General features: G+C 37.0%; 1 protein-coding gene across 2 annotated transcripts in view; it reads right to left on the bottom strand.

Moving 5' to 3' along the window:
* Positions 1 to 2,706: 2,706 nt before the first annotated feature.
* NMU (neuromedin U) overlaps positions 2,707 to 17,581 on the bottom strand; it is a 28,197-nt gene continuing 13,322 nt past the window's right edge. The window contains exons 4-10 of one of the 2 annotated variants that reach the window (XM_045079934.1): positions 13,798 to 13,857; positions 12,911 to 12,940; positions 12,770 to 12,820; positions 10,962 to 11,036; positions 7,374 to 7,427; positions 6,206 to 6,245; positions 2,707 to 2,852 (exon numbers count right to left, since the gene is read on the bottom strand). In XM_045079934.1, coding sequence (XP_044935869.1) covers positions 6,210 to 6,245; positions 7,374 to 7,427; positions 10,962 to 11,036; positions 12,770 to 12,820; positions 12,911 to 12,940; positions 13,798 to 13,857 — 306 coding nt within the window. In that variant the 3' untranslated portion in view covers positions 2,707 to 2,852; positions 6,206 to 6,209. The remainder of the gene's footprint in view (positions 2,853 to 6,205; positions 6,246 to 7,373; positions 7,428 to 10,961; positions 11,037 to 12,769; positions 12,821 to 12,910; positions 12,941 to 13,797; positions 13,858 to 17,581) is intronic. The other variant, XM_045079935.1, reaches the window with a different exon arrangement.

Raw genomic sequence — 17,581 nt, forward strand, 5'->3', positions numbered from 1 at the left:
CTTGCGCAGCTCTGTTGCCAGGCAACGTGGAGGCGGGAGCTGGGGGGTTAGCTTTGCGTACAGATGCGCCAGTTAGGGGGCATCTTTCCTAAGTGGTGTCTCAACTGTTCACGGTCTTGTGCTGCTGCTTGTACTCTTCCCACCCACCCTTCCTTCCACCACCACCAAATCACCAAGTTGTTTCTGAGCCTCTGGCACATTCAACCCCCGAGTACCGTCTTCATGGAGAAATAACAAAATCCTGGGGGGAGAACCTTCCAGAGGAAGGCTGCTTAACCTGGAGCCCATAGCCTATATTTGGATGCATTTTAGGGGATCCCTAGCCTACAGCCCCAATTGTACATAATTTTGTTTTATATGTACATTTGTTGGTTGGGGAAGGAGGGAGGAATTGGGGGTTGGGGACCAGAGATTTCATCAGATTCTCAAATGGTTTGCCGCCGCCATCTTAAAAACCCAACTGCCTTCCAAGACAGGAGCTCTGGCTTTAGGTAGGAGACCTAGACAGTCGGGTTCCTTGGTGGTTGGGTTAAAGAAAGGATGTTCACTGGGAGCTGCCAGGAATGTCAGGAAAACATTTGATATTATCACCAAATGGGGTTATATACATGGTCACAGGGATATACTGATAGGATTTAGCAAAAAATAAAAATGTTTTTTTAAACTTGGGTTCAGTATTAGACCTCTTCATGTGCAGTGCCCAGTTAATATGTAATACAAATCCTGTACTCCTGGTAGCCTGTATATTCTGTTGTGTTTGTATATTAAATATTAATTTGTTAAATATAAAATATTTTAAAACATCCCACAATTTTTGTAAACATGTTTTGGTATTTTTTGCTTCCTTTTTTTTTTCCTTTTTCCTTTTTTTTTTTTTTTTTTTTTTAATATCCTGGGATCTCTGAAAAATGTAAATGACCTAAGTCTCTCTGTATTTTTAAGAGGCTCTGGGAACTACTGCTTAAATTAATATTTCACTCCTTTTTATTTTGACAATCCAAAATCCAAGCTAGTTGAATTACTACTGTGTGTAGCACCAGCTAATGTTGCTCTCTATATTTGTGGCTTTAGAGCAGGAGACCTCGATCCTCTCAAGTCCCCATCTTTCAAAGCAATTCATTTTAAAAATTTTTTGTATTCTTCTTCCTTCTTTCCTTACATTCTTTGCACAGGTTAACAAGAAGTGAAATTCAGGGACTTTGTTAGTAAAAGGCATAATTTAAGCTGTAATTATTGGTCAGCATTAGTAAGATAAAGCTTTGTGAGGTCCTCTGCCCTGAAGAATTTAAGACAATCCTATCCACTCTAGAGCCAACCTCCTCTTATCAGGCAGCCTGCTTGGTGTTAGAGGAGGTTATCCAAGAGGGGGGTCAGAAGGGAAAGATCCAGGGAAACCTGAAGGCAGATAATCTCAGCATCCATCTGAGGTTAGTTCTGTGTCCAATAAACACTGATTTGATGTAAAAAGTTTACCAAGTGTGTTCATGATCCTCTGCTAGTGAGATTTTCTTTCTGGTAATGGACAAGACTGGTTGTCTTTCAGATGTTGCAGGGTGAAATGACTAATTTTAAGATAAATTGAACACTACCAGTTGGTAGAAAAAGCTAACTCTCTTGATATGTTTGTAGCACTCAGACATCTCTTTTATAATAGATAAATCAGAACTTGCTTATTGGACTGTTTGGATGGACCATGGCCAAATTCTCCAACTAGTGTAGTTTCAGTTGATGGTCTCATTCTAAGATAGTTAGCTACTGGACACTAAGGTATTTATAAGAGCTGGTGATTTTGTCACTGATGAAATCCAAACAGGATGAACTATAAAATAGCTCATTAAAACTCAAATCTCTTCTGAGTGTCTTTAGCAAAAATAACAAAAGAACAGGTATGTTGGTGCAGTTGACCCTGAACCACAAAGGAGTTGGGAGGACCCCCTGGAGAAAATCCCCCAAACTTAAATGCTAATAGCCTACTGTTGACCAGAACCCTTACTAATAACATAGTCAATGAGCACAAATTTTTTATATGTATTGCATCCTGTATTTTTACAATAAAGTAAGCTAGAGAGAAGAAAATGTTATCAACAAAATAGTAATAGGAAATAGGGGGACTTGGGTGGCTCAGTCAATTGAGTGTTCCTTCAACTCTTGGTTCCAGCTCAGGTTATGATCTCAGGGTTGTGGGATCAAGCCCCAAGTTATGTTCCCAGCTAAGTAGGGAGTCTGCTTGGGATACTATTTCTCCCTCCCCCAACACATCCCCCTGCTTGTGCACACGTACTCTCTCTACTCCAAAATAAAATCTTTAAAAAAGGAAAATTTTTTTTAAAGTCCATGTATAATTGGATCTTGCAGTCAAACCCATGTTGTTCAAGGGTCAACTGTATTGTCAAAAACTGCAGGGATCTAAGGAATATCATGATTTAGAGCTTTATTACATAAAAACTATTTTGGGGCACCTGGGTGGCTCAGTGAGTTAAGCCTCTGCCTTCGGCTCAGGTCATGATCTCAGGGTTCTGGGATCGAGCCCTGCATTGGGCTCTCTGCTCGGCAGGAAGCCTGCTTCCCCCTCTCTCTGCTTGCCTGCTTGTGATCTCTCACTTTCTCTCTGTCAAATAAATAAATAAAACAAAATTTAAAAAAACAGACTTAAAAGAAAAACTTACTTTAGGATGCTTTTAAAATTGTTGACAAGTGAAACATTTATACTCACAACCAACTTTTATTGAGAATGTTTACAACACAGGGATTCTCACACATGGTAAGTTTAGCAAGCATTTTTTCTGAGAAGAAAACAAAATGTCAACATTTTGCATTCCCTGGTACTGCTTCTGCAAAAAATAGTTGGTATCCTGTATAAAAAGAAAAATTAAATTTAAAGTCAATTATAAGTATGTGAAGGTGTATGTATGTAATGTTAGCATATAGACATTTCTATAAATATTCAGGTCTGATAAAATTGACATAAGAGAGATAGCTCAACTATTTTTCAGTTAGTATATTTTTAGCTATCAATCTCTCTGATAGACCACTTATTCTATATGTTTGTATTTTCCAAAATTTTACAGTATTTATATATATGCATATATATTACTATATAAAAGTGGTTTTCTAAAGTTCATTGATGCCAATAAGATTTATGAATAAAATATTTCAAAAGTTTGCAGTTATTCCTCATGTTTTTATTTCCTTTGGTTTTGCAATTAAATCACTCTATTTTATGTCTAACCATTTTCTAGGTAAACATAAGTCCCCAGAACAGAGTAAAACCTCAGACAATCAGATGAGAAAAACAAAGAAAAAATGATTATTGAACTATTTTGCTATTAACAAAATAAAATGAAATCTTAAGTGAGTTAGTCCGTGTAAGCCCTAAATCTTGAAAACAATCCAAATCAAGCTATTTTCCTCAGAAGTTTTCCTAAATTAACCAAATCATGGATTGAATTCTATTTCATATTTGTGAGCACTCTACCACTTGGTTTGGTGTTACAAGCACAGACATTTTTTCCATTTAATATTAAACGTTTTTGTGTGTACTTTGTAAATGTCTCTTCATTTGTAATATTATAAAAGATAGCCTCTTTTCCATTATCCTTTTGTTCTTGGTTCCTTAAAAAAAAGAAAAGAATTAAGAATATATTTGCTCATGTTTCTGATGTGAACTGCTCGTTGCTGAAACAGAAATTAATGCCAAATATAGTCTGAAATTTTAAGTTCCTAATTAGGTTCGAGAGCACACTAAATTTTTTCTTCACATTTTCAGTATATTTGGCTCTTTCTTTTCTTATCTAACTGAATTGGCCAATGTATAAGAACCACATTAAATAAAAGGTGACGGAGTACTCTTGCTTTGCTCCTGACATTAACAGAAATTCTCCAAAGTGTTTTACTATCAAAACTGTTACTGATGGGTGCCTGGGTGGCTCAGCAGGTTAAAGCCTCTGCCTTCAGCTCTGGTCATGATCCTAGGGTCCTGGGATCGAGCCCCGCATCAGACTCTGCTCAGCAGGGAGCCTGCTTCCCCCTTTCTCTGCCTGCCTCTCTACCTACTTGTGATCTCTGTCTGGCATATAAATAAATAAAATCTTTAAAAACAAACAAACAAAAAACCTGTTACTGACTTTGAGACCATTACATAATGTTAATAAAGATTCATCTCTTTCTATAAGATATTCTCTTGGGTGGTTCAGTGGGTTAAAACCACTGCCTTCTGCTCAGGTCATGATCTCAGGGTCCTGGGATCGAGCCCCGAATCGGGCTCTCTGCTTAGCGGGGAGCTTGCTTCCCCCACCCCCACCCCCAGCCTACCTTTCTGCCTACTTGTGATCTCTGTCAAATAAATAAATAAAATCTTAAAAAAAAAAAAGATATTTCTCTTAAAACATCAGACATTGATGTGGAATTCTGAAATTATTAAATAATTTTTCTTCTAATGGTGAAAATGTTTTAATAGACCTCCTAATGTTGAACCATCCTGAGTTGTTGGAACAAACTTCACTTTTATGGAGTTACATAATTTAAAAAATTGTTTAAATACAGCCAAATACTAATAATAATATGAATTACTAATATTTCTTTAACATTTTTACGTTGATATTTATAAATAGGATTGACTTCCAGTTTTCCTTTTTTGATATTATTTTTATAAGGTTTTGATATTAGTATTTTCTGGCTTCGTAAAAAATATTTTGAGATTTTCTTCCATCTCTGAGTTGTAAAAATTCAAAATCTATTGGTCTAGTATTTTGGAGGGGGAAGTTTTTAGATGTTTTCAACTTTTTTTCCATGCCTATTAGTCTGTTCAGAGGTATTCTTTTTTTCTTTCTTCTGACATCAGTTTTGGTAGTACTTACTTTATTAGACAATCCTCCATTTTAGTTAGGTTTTCAAACTGATAGTCATAGAGATTTGTAAAGTACTGTTTTGTGATTTTCATTTATTCTATATCTGTTTCAATTTCCTTACTTTCATTTGTATATTTGTACATTTATGGTTTCTCTTTTTTTTTTCTTGATTAGGTTATTAGGTCTTTTTTTTTTCTTGATTACGTTATTACATTAGGCTAATTATTTTATTTTATTTTATTTTATTTTTTGCAAATAATTAGATTTTGCTTTACCAATTTTTCTTTGTAACTATTTTGTAATTTTTTAATTTCATTTTTCATTTTATAATTTTCTTCTTTTTGCTGTCTTGAGGTTCACCCTGGTTTGTTTTTTGTTTTTTGTTTTTTGTTTTTTTAACTAAAACCTTAATTCACTCATTCTTTCTTGCTTGATAGCATTTAAAGCATTAATTTTTCACTGAATATGCCTTTGGCAGAGTCCCGTAGGTTTTAACATGCAGTGTTTTTATTATCTCTTTGTTTTCTGGATATTGTATAATTTTGGTATTATCTTCATTAGTTAGAAATAATTCATTTTGATATTTGTTTCTATGAAAAAATACGAAGAATTTTAACGTTCTTAAGCTAACTATGTACTTAAGGGTTGAGATAGTGTTATGAAAAAATATATGCAAAAGTATGTTAAGTACAGAATCTACATTAAGACTACATGAAGTTAACAAAATATACTTTTATTTGTGTGGTATAATTTTATCAATCTGAATTTAGGTCTAATGTCAAAATTCACAACCTAGTAAGATATTAGTATTAACATGTTTATTAAATATGTAGGACCACCCATATATCTACTCTATCTCCAGCTCTGATGTGGAAATTCTGTGAGTTCTGAGGTAGAAGTCATGTTCTCCTGTCTTTCCACATTTTCTTAGTTCTCTAGAAGTGGTAAATCACAACTTTTCTAAAGAATCTTTGAATACAGTTCACTTGGAAGACAGAAATGCATTCAGCCTGTAGGTTCTGGCCCATTATTGTGGACACTGATTACTACAATAAGAACACAATCCTTGACATATTACCTGCACAATAAATAATGATAAGGTCAATGCCTACAAAACCCAACAGGACTACTGTGACATAGTCCAAGGAACACACAACATGAGCAAAACAAATCTGGTCCTAAAATACTGACATTTTCCATCATATAAAGCCCCCACTGCCCCTATAACAATAGTATATATATAGAATATTAATGCACCCATGCAATCAAGTAATAGAAATATACTGAGCATGGTTTAACTTATGAATATCTGAAAATGACAGAAATTTTCAAACTGGGTTGAATTGGGAAGTACATACCATTTTAAATGTAACCTTCTGATCTTCTTCCATTGCGTGGCTAGAAAAGAATAAATAAAAAATAAATCAGTGTAACTAAGGAGTGAAGTTAACTTTCATACAAATCAACCTAATGATTTCTATGGGAATTATTATATCTTCTTTTATCTAGTTTTGCTCTCCCTTCCACCCATTCTCCAAACTGTTGTTAAAATTAGTTTCCAAAATGCAAATCTTACTTTATGGCTCTTCCTAGCCCAACACTAAAGTTGAAATTCCTTAGTTAACTATTTCACTGGCTAACTCCTGTTGATTCTTCAAATTCAGCTCTTTTTTTTTAAAAATTTATTTTATTATTTTATTTTATTTTATTTTGTTTTATTTATTTATTTTTTTTTTTCAAATTCAGCTCTTAAAGCCTTCTCTGTACCTCCTCCACTCTCCGGCCTGGGTTAAACACCTTTCTTCCAGAAACCAACTGCCTGGATTGAAGGTGTGCATTTAACATAGTATTTTGTGTTTATCAATTTCCTGTATTAGGCTGTAAACTCTTACAGCATAAGAATGGAATCCTATCTGTATGCTTCTAATTTTTGCAACATTGCCCAGCACCCAGTAGAAATTTTTTAAAAATTGCTAAATGAATGAATAAAAAAATCTCTGATAATGTAGTAAGGATACAAACATTTTAGAAAGTAAAGCTGCTTAGAAAAAAACTCACATTTCTTACACAATTTGGACAAGCAAAATATTAAATACAATTACAAAGCTTTGTTGATTTATAGCCTCTAGTATAGTTGATTCTTTCACTTTTAAAAACTTGTGAAAATAGTCATAACTGTTCTAGTCTCCTGAATCAAATATTCAGTAAATGATTCCTTGGAACTTAAGGAGTAATGCATCTTTCAGACACTCACTCACTGCACATGAAATTTGATAGAAATAAACTGCTTAATATCTGAATGTCACTTGGGGTGTTTACAAACATGAGCAGATTAGAGAAAAGATCAGGGCTACCATAATATTAAAACAATATGGTGGGGGAAGAAGTGAATCTCAGACTAGAGCACCTGATGTCAAATATCTATAAATAAAAACTTAATGTGAAGTGCATAGTCAGGGTATTTTTTTTTTTTTCAATTTAAATGTTGAGTGATTTTTAAAAAAAAAAAATATGGTATTTACATACCCTGAACAAAAACTGTCTTCGAACTTGGCTTGCAATAGGACCTTGGAATTCTTCCTGGAAGAGAAAAGGAGGGCATTACTAACAGTAAAACTAACAGTAAAAATAAGTGCAAATTCTTAGTGAAGCTCCAAGTTATTTTCAACTACCATAATTAAACGAGGAAGGAATCAAGGACTTGAGTATAAAATTCCTATCAATAAATAATCTTTGAATGTATACCCAAGGAACTTTCACTTAGCAATATCACCAGAATGTTTTATTTTAAAATAATTTCCTAGGGGCAGCTGGCTGAGTCAGTCGGTAGAGCATGCAACTCCTGATCTCAGGGTCATGAATTTGAGCCCCATGTTGGATGTAGAGCTCACCTGAAAATTGTTTTAAATAAAATAATAAAATAATTTCCTTATCAATGTAACAGCTTCTAGGAAGTTTTGTCAGTTGTATGTGTATTCATCAATAAGTAGAATGAGAGATGAAAGTTCATAGATAATTAACTATATTTAAAACCTCCTCTCGGCATTTCGTTAAACAAAATAGTTTCCTTAAAATACATATTGTATGTGCTAACACATGATCAGGGAAAAATATAAACTAGAATTGTGTCAGACCTAAAATACACTATGTTTCTATAGGAATTGAAATTGAAATTGAAATTGAAGGACAACTTTGGTAAACGATATTTATTCAAGGAGACTTGAATAAATTAGATTTATTTATTTATTAGTAGATTATTTATTTATTAGTAGATTTTATTAGATTAGATTTTCCCAGTATAATCATATTCACAGAAATGATAAGGAAAAAAAAACAAGTAAGAACACACCAATTTTTCATAATGGGTGTTATTTTGAAGTTGCTTCTTTTCTTAAAGCATTTCATTTTAAACAATGGAAAAGATTTAACGTTTTTTGGTTTCTATAAAATTGGTTCTCATAGCTTCCTATTTCAACAACTACTTCTTATAGCAGTATCAGGATGGCAATCACTATGAAATATGTCATCAAGTCCTTTTGAAATTATTCTATAAGTTTAATCAAATTTTAAATTCTAAGAAATGGCTCTGACATCTATTAAAATTCTGAAATCCCAAATTAATTTGGGGTGCCTGGTTGGCTCAGTCGGAAGAGCATGTGACTTGATCTCAAAGTTATGAGTTCGAGCCCCACATTGGGTGTAGAGATTACGTAAATAAATAAAAAATTTGAAAAAAAAAAAAAACCTTTGAAATCCTTGCTTTACAAGAAATGTATTTTAAATTCTCAATATTTTGTACCTAATTCTCATCCTGACTACAAACTCGCCCAAATTACTTAATATTTTTAAATGCACACATAGAAACTATATATTTATATGCTTGTATAAGAAAAGTTATGTATGGGGGCTCCTGGGTGGCTCAGCGAGTTAAGCCGCTGCCTTTGGCTCAGGTCATGAACTCGGAGTCCTGGGATCGAGCCTCACATCGGGCTCTCTGCTCAGCGGGGAGCCTGCTTCCTCCTCTCTCTCTGCCTGCCTCTCTGCCTGCTTGTGATCTCTCTCAAATAAATAAATAAAATCTTAAAAAAAAAAAAAAAGAAAGAAAAGTTACGTATGTTACATTAAACAGAAAAGAAAAAGACAAGGAAAATGTAACTTAAATAGTGTCAAATTTTAAAACTTTCGAGCCCAAACATACAGGTCTGTTTAGTCTTACTAGAGAAAGAATTTAGGAAGTAGAGATAACTAAGATGTCAGGATGGATGTGAGGATGTCTAGCAAAGAACTAAGTTTAAGAAAAGTATTTGGATGCCCCATATCTGAAAACTCATTTTCCTTAAGAACACAAAACATTTCACTATCAAAAATCTATTTTAAAATTAGGAAACTTAGGCCCAGCAAAGCTAACACTCTACTTTAAATTTTTTTTTTTTTTTTTTTTTTTTATTCATGACTTACATTCTTTTCTTTCATCGGTTCCTATGAAACTTGGCTTGTTGCAAAATACTTTTAGGAGTTATTTGTCCAACAGGTCATACTGCTAAGTCAGAGGTTACATATTCAGCTAGTTTTCTGGAAATACAATTTTGCTCAAGGTGGAACATTCAGACAAAGTACCAAATGGCCACAATACTGAGTGTTTAGATCTGGTAAATAATGACAGCAAAGTGATATAAAAACTAGTCATTTGTTGGTGTGTTTTAAGAAACTGCATCTTTAAATTGAAATCTTAAACTATTCATCAGTCAAGCAAAGTCTTCAGAAAGTAAAAGTTAATTCAAAAAAGCATATATTTCTTCTAGGAAGTTTGTTTGACAACAAATTTGATTTTTTTTTTTTTAAGAGGCTATTACAGTTCCTCTTACCTTTCTTATTCAAGTTGGTAGCAGATATTGTCTTCCCTGACGGAAGCTTAGTTTAAGAATGTGAAGAATTTAGGAAGGAAATAGTGAACATAAAAATAAATTTTGATGAATTTATTTGCCTAGACTGTATGCATTTTTAAAGGTATTTGAAGACCGTTTGTTGGTAGTATTTTAAGAATAAAATGAACATGGTACTTAAATTAAGGGAAAATCTAACAATAAAGTAATAGAAGTATGTGGGGGCGCCTAGCTGGCTAAGTCAGTGGAGAGTGCAACTATTGATTTCAGGGTTGTAAGTTCAAGCCCTATGTTGGGTGTAGAGATCACTTAAAATCATTTAAAGAAATAAAAGAAGAATTCCAAGATTAGACAATAAAGAGAGCATAGTGAAAAAAATATTTGCCTAGACAAGAAGTCAAAAAACTCTGCTGTAATCTCTAATCTCACTTACTAGCATGATCTTGGGAAACACCTTTATTCTGAGTTGTTTCCCTTTTAATAAACTGGGGATAACAATACTTGCATAAGTACTAACAGAATTGCCAAAAGAATAAATGAAGATAACATAAGACCTAAAACTAAAATGCATTATGACAATGTAAGGCATTACTCAAAAGTAATATCTAGAAACTTTCATCAATGAAAGAATTAAAAATTCTTTTAAAATGACAATAAAAACTCCACAATCTCTAGTTAAAACATATTAAAACTCAGTTGTATTCCTCTTAAACACAGATACTAGATTGAGGCTATATTTCTGTTAACTATGAAAATTAAAGATGCCTGCATTTAGTTTCTGATCTATTTCCTTCACAAGCCTTACTCTTCCCAACATTTTAGTATTTGGGTAGAAAGCTTCCCATCCTAGCCAACAGCCAACCTGTACACTGAGGGGTGGCGAAAGGTCCTTCACCTTCCCTCCTGTTCCAACCTAAGTACTAGGCACGCTGTTGTGTCCTTTCCTTGAACCAAGAAAAGTTTCCTCACTGGAAGGGTCATGGCCCTTGGAAGGGCATGTAACCCTAGCTTCCCTCATTGCCCTCAGCTTGAATCCAAGGGGAAGTCCTAAGTGGGGCAGGAACGATTCTCCTCCTCCTGAGTGAAAACACTTCCTCACTCATATCTTCCAATATAAGTGAAAACATTTATATGGGGCTCGTCCTGAGAGAGTGTCTTCTACATCACCACAACTGGGAATTCAGGGCCCCACGGAGAGTGACGAAGCAAGCATGCAGTTTGTGTTACGTACGTCCAGTCTGAACCTCTTCATTCTTCTCTCATGCAGTTGAGGAACAAGCTGCAGTAGCGGATGGACGACAGACGACTGAGAGACACGAACACACACACGTGATGAGCACGAAAGCTTCTCAGCATTGGGCATAAAGACGGTTTCCTATTTGTTTGGTTTTGGTTTTGGTTTTGCTTTTACCCCACTCTACTTGCTCCAGACAAAAAAGAACAAGAAAGATGTTATGTGATGTAGCTCTTTGAGAACACTTCAAAGAATGTGGAGAATAAGCCAAGAGACTGAATGAAATGTGGTAGGGTCTGTGCTAGGATCCTTGTCATCAGGCTGGAGAAATGCTTTCCTTGGGGCCTCAGCTCCGTCATCAGCTGCTGGCAAGTAAATCACCTGCCAGCATCTCTGAGATGCTTCCAGACTTATGCAAAATGGTTTGGACCGATGGAACCAACTCTGTGAGGATCAGTTTTCTTCTATGAAAATGTTTTGTCTGGAAGATTATCGTATACGTACATCTGGGATCTTCCTTCACAAAGGTTATTTTGTATTTAAAACTGAACATATGGAACAAGACAACAGGGGACACAAAAAGTGACAAAGGTGTCATTGATCGTGAAAAATGGGACTAAAATACATTTTCTCAAAATGTAAAGATGTCAAGCAGAAGGAAATGAAAGTATTATTTGAGACATGGGATTCTCCGATACAGTTTCATTTTAAAGACATGGCTTGGATTGAACCTTCTCACAAATATTAAATTCATTTGTCAAATGGATTACTTTAAGCCCTATCTAACAGTGAGTGATTTGTTAACCTATTGATTTCAGGGTTGTAAGTTCAAGCCCTATGATGGGTGTAGAGATCACTTAAAATCATTTAAAGAAATAAAAGAAGAATTCCAAGATTAGACAATAAAGAGAGCATAGTGAAAAAAATATTTGCCTAGACAAGAAGTTGTTAACCAGTTCAAACTACCATTCAACTCCTCATACATAAGAATATTCAATATGACAAACATTTGAAACTGAGTTTATTATATTGCTACCTTTTCAGACGTACACTTATGTTTAAAATTCACTGTGTTCCTCATTCCCTAAATTGGGGCATGGGAGTGAATCACAAGCATAAAAGGAATATTATGGTTGAATAATTACTAAGCATTTAGATTGAAACACCAGGATAGCATTTTAAAAATTCATCTGTATAAAAAGAAAAACTACCACTAAAACCACACAATTTGGGAGTGAACTGAATTCATGTTACTGGTATCTGGCTAATCTTAGTAAATTCTCACATTAAAAGCCTAATTACAAATAAGGAGAGCTGAGGAATAGTACTGGATATTTCTAATTATATTTAATGACGTTCTTGGCAATCATCATTTAAAGTCATTCTTAAAATGATTTTGGTTAAATCTTGTTTTTCCTTGTACTAATTAATTTCTAAAACAATATGTTCTACTTAATCATTTGTGCCCCTTTTTTGCATCTAGAATATAAATTTCATAAAAGGAGGGATTTCTTTTTTAATTTTCTAATTTTATTGCTACATTTATAGTACCTAGACTTGTGCTTGGCACAGAATAGATACCCAGTAAACAACTGTTGAGTGAATGAATAAACTTAACGTACATGTAGTTAGTAAGATATAAAATAAATGAAATGTGTAATGAAGATTGAATTCCATTTGTTTATTCACATATAAACTCGTAAAGGGAAAAACACGAATTTTGATCTAGCTCTATTAGATAAACTGCAAAAACAGATTTAAAAAAATACTAGCAATTACTAATAAGAAGTAATTCTACAACTTACCACAACATTTGAATTACCCAGCTTCCGTGTCTTTGAATAATGAAATAAGAACTGTTGAAAAAAAAAAGTGAGATTTACTATAAATGGTTACCGACTTCTTTTATTATTTTTTAGTGTATATATTTACAGAAATCACCTTACCCTTTTGGTATTATCTTTTTCATCTGTTTCCTATTGAAAAAAGAGAGCAATAAATATCATCTTATATATAACGTATTATAAGATTATAATATATAAAATATATTATTATATTATGCAGTATATTATAATCATATACTATACGTAGTATAAAGTTTATAACATAAAATCATTTTTAATCTTTAAAAATATGTGACACATATGTTATATATAAAATACAAGCCTGAAACTGGTTAAGCATATATTGCTCTTAAATAAATGGGAAAGGGCACCTGGGTGGCTCAGTGAGTTTAAAGCCTCTGCCTTCCGCTCAAGTCATGATCTCAGGGTCCTGGGATCGAGCCCCGCATTTGGGCTCTCTGCTCAGCATGGAGCTTGCTTCCCTTCTTCTCTCTCTCTGCCTGCCTCTCTGCCTACTTGTGATCTCTGTCTGTCAAATAAACAAATAAAATCTTTAAAAATAAATGGGAAATTAATTAAATATTGTTTATATTAGATGACTGTAAACTCCCTTATTATTGTCGCTAAATTCCCCCAGTTCAGAAGCTGAACTATTTCTTTTTTTTTTTTAAAGATTTTATTTATTTATTTGACAGACAGAGATCATAGTAGGCAGAGAGGCAGGCAGAGAGAGAGGGGGAAGCAGGCTCCCCGCTGAGCAGAGAGCCCGATGTGGGGCTCCATCCCAGGACCCTGAGATCATGACCTGAGCTTAACCCACTGAGCCACCCAGGTGCCCTGAACTATTTGTATCTTATCCAAAACCAACTTAGGCTCTTCTAGCTCTTCACGAACTGCTCCCGAAATTGGGCATACTTTCTTCCAGAAGGAATTCCAAGGTATCACTGAACAATTTTTTGCCTATAAATAAAACACTATTTCAACCTTACCTGGGGCTTTGGTAGAGTCCCCATAATTGTGATGCAAAGCTCCTCCAATGCATTGGATGCCTAAAGAAAACAAGAAGATACACAGGCCAGGCTTTTGCTTTCGCATCATTTACTTAGAAGAGCGAGCTGTGGAATGTTAGGAGCGCAAGGATATTGCAAATACCCAGAAGAGAATCCTTCGTGTCCCACTAAAACTCTGTAGGAATCCCTTGGTTTCTCTCATGACAAACACTTGGCTCCTAAAAGCAAAACCTTCCTTGCAACCAGCAGGGGAGAATGTTGTGTGCTGGGCAAAGGCGTGGATGAGGGCTTCCACCGTGGTCCAGATACATAGTTCTCAGCACTTGCTAAGACCCCATGAAATTCTATGACCGAGAGAACCGAGAACAGGGCCAAAAGAGGGATTATTCTTCCCGGCTTGTAGCAGAATCTCAATGTACATGCCAAAGCTGTGAGCCTCGCCGAATTACTCATTATTGGCTCATTTAAAAATCCTACAATGGCTCCCGAACAATGGGAGGGGAGGAAGCCACGCATGGTGCCCCTAATCTAAGTTACCACCCTTCCAGGCTGCTGACTGCACACCCCGGGATCAGGTTTGTCGAAGCATCTGAGCCCAGAAGTAGGGCAGGGCTCCCTGCGGTTAGGTGCCGGCTGGGTGTGGTGAGGAGTAACACAAATGGACAAGCAGGGGCGAAACCTGCTTTGCACAGGATTCAGCACACTAGCACCACGAACAATCGATTACTTAATAAACGCAGAGCAGAAGGACGGAGGAGCTGGAACTGTGCTGGGGGCGCGGGGAGCTGTAGAATTAGTCGTTGAAAACGTGGGCTGCGGAGCTGAGCTGCCTCAAATTCTAGAGCCGTGCAATCCCAGCTTTGTTCCTCAGGGGTGGCCCCCTGGGCTGGTTATCTAAGCTCTCTGAACTTCACGGTCTTCAGCCACCAGTCTGGGATGACAACATCCCTGCGGAGAGTTCTTGGAAGGATTAGGTAGAGGCGGAGCTCTCAGCACGGTGCCAGGTACGTGGCAATTAGCTAGCAGTAAGAGCAGTAAAGAATGTGTGGCCTGTAAAGCTGGATTTACAACAGCAGTTACTCTTCCTTGGGAAGACACGCCATAAAGGATTGTTCCGGGCCAGCGATGGTCTAGCCCTTGCAACAACAGCGCATGGTGACCGCATGGCTTGTAGCGAGGGATCCAGGCGGAGCCCCAATCGGCTTCTGGGAGCATCCTCCCTAGTGCTTCAGAGGTCTGCTTTGCTCTCTTCCATTTGTTTGCCTGCCAGGCACGTTGTGGGGATATTTAGGAATAATATGAAATGGATCCTATTTTCATAGTGCTTCAGCAAATTGCAAAACACTTACATACACCTAATTCGCATTCTGTCCTTAAAACGTGGGCGTGAGAAGGACAGGGAGGTTCTAGGAGACGGTCACATTCTCAGAACCACACTTGGCCAGCAGTTAGTCCTGGGTAACCTGGGGGCTTGGCCCTCTGGCCTGCAGACCTTGCTGTGTGGCCTTGGCATTGGTGGTTAAGCCTACACCTGGGGTGGGGGTGGGGGGTCAGATGAGAGAGAGTAACACTGATACACTCCTTCCCACTTTTTCCCTTTGGGGTTCGGTACATAGGTCACCCCATAAAAATCTGGAAACAAATTCCTGAAACCTCCGTTTATGACCCATGTAGAAATGCTGTAAAATACAAAACAATAAAAAGAAAATATCTAGTGATGTCATGTGTCTCTTAACACACAGAAGAATAAATTCAGTGTCTCCTAAGAACAACGTAGAAGCCAGACGAGGCTTGGCAACAGGACCGAAGTTTGATGGAAAAGGTTTCAAAACATGTTGCATTTTCTCCACCCACTCTTCTCATGAAGCCATGATTCTCTGAGCTACAACTATTCTTTAAGGATTTTTCTCATACTGTTTTTAATATTTTATTTGTGGACTTCAAAGATCCTTTCTTTCCTCTTTGGTAAAAATGTTTTGAATGTGAATGCTTTGTATGAATGTTCAGATAATCACACAAACGGTAAAATTATAGTTAATGTGAAAAGTAATGATGTTTTAAAAAGTTGTATCAGTAGGGTGCCTGCATGGCTCAGTGGGTTAAGCCTCTTCCTTCGGCTTAGGTCATGATCTCGGGGTCCTGGGATCAAGTCCCACATTGGGCTCTCTGCTCAGCAGGGAACCTGCTTCCCCCTCTCTCTCTGCCTGCCTCTCTGCCTACTTGTGATCTCTCTCTGTCAAATAAATAAATAAAATCTTTTATAAAAAAAGTTAAAAAAAAATAAAAAATAAAAGTTGGGGGTGCCTGGGTGGCTCAGTGGGTTAAGCCCTGCCTTCGGCTCAGGTTGTGATCTCAGGGTCCTGGGATCAAGCCCCACGTTGGGCTCTCTGCTCAGCAGGGAGCCTGCTTCCCTCTCTCTCTCTCTCTGCCTCTCTGCCAATTTGTGATCTCTGTCTGTAAAATAAATAAATAAATAAATCTTTAAAAAAATAAATAAATAAAAGTTGTATCAGTCAACGTAAATGATTCCATAGTAAATTTACCAAAGCTCTCCTCAAAAGGTGCAGTCTCCAAATCCAGCAAAAGCTTCGTCTGGCTTCATGGGGTCTAAATGAGTGTTTTAAATTCATCCATTTAGTACTGAAGAAATAAGACGACTCCAAGGGTGTTCCTGACTTTTAAATGCATGCTTCTGCATTATACACTGATTAACATCCATCCTTTGTTATAAGCTGTTAGTGCTTTTCCAGCACCTTGAAATATTATTCATAAATGTCATCTATTGTGATCCTTTTCCATCTAATGCCATGAGCTCCCCTGCAGACTGGGGGATGGGTCAAGGCAGGAGGGGTACAGCACTGCACGAGGCTGCTTCTCCACCTCGGCCATGATGACATTCTGGAAGGATGACGTGACCTTGGCATAGCACGGCACCTTAGCCAGACCACAGAGGGTTTTCACAGTTAGTAGTTCGGCCGCAAGCACGCCACTGATTGGTCTGAAAGAGGCTGAGGCCTCCTCTCCGGCCAGGAAACTAGTGATCCTGAGGAACAAAGGCAGCACACTGAGGCTAACTCTGCTGCACCCACACTAGGGAGCAGAGCAGCGGACAGAAGGCAGTGCACCTCATCGAGATGGTGTGGAGAGGGCACGCTTACTGTCAACGCCTCGTGCTTCCACGTACACGAGCTACACAAACACTCCTCACTTCCCCACCATCTCTGAACTCTTGCCTGCAGAAGAGGCGGGAGTTCGCTGACCGTTGACTGGGAAGAGGGAACTGGGCATGCTCCCTTCAGCCCTTTCCTCCTCGGGAGCCACTCTCTGGCTGGTGTTCTTGTTGGGTCTCTGCCCTGCACCTGGAAACCTGACTGGCCCGGAGGCCTCACATCACCCTCCAAGTCCAGTTTCAAGTCTGGGAGTAGTTTTAGGCAACACACTTGGTATCAGATCTAAGGCCACTTTCATAAAGCGACTTCACTGTTACAGTGACACTTCGACCTCTGTATGTCTGACTCCATGTTTCTCTCTCTGTGGGTTTCACACTCAGTTGAGGGAGAGGATATTGGCCTCCAAATGCAACAACAGATACATTATTTTTAACCTAACGCAGAATTTGAATTTGAAATTAGCATTTTCATTTCCAAAATATGTGCGTATTATCTGTAAATCTATTTCTCTTAGAGAGAAAGGCCCCGGGGTGACCTCACTACATAAACTCACAGAACTGATTCTTACCTGCTGATGATGTAAGGATTTCTAA

This window comes from Mustela putorius, unplaced genomic scaffold (assembly GCF_011764305.1).
Source record: "Mustela putorius furo isolate JIRA1106 unplaced genomic scaffold, ASM1176430v1.1 tig00000430_pilon_pilon_pilon, whole genome shotgun sequence".
Lineage (NCBI taxonomy): Eukaryota > Metazoa > Chordata > Mammalia > Carnivora > Mustelidae > Mustela > Mustela putorius.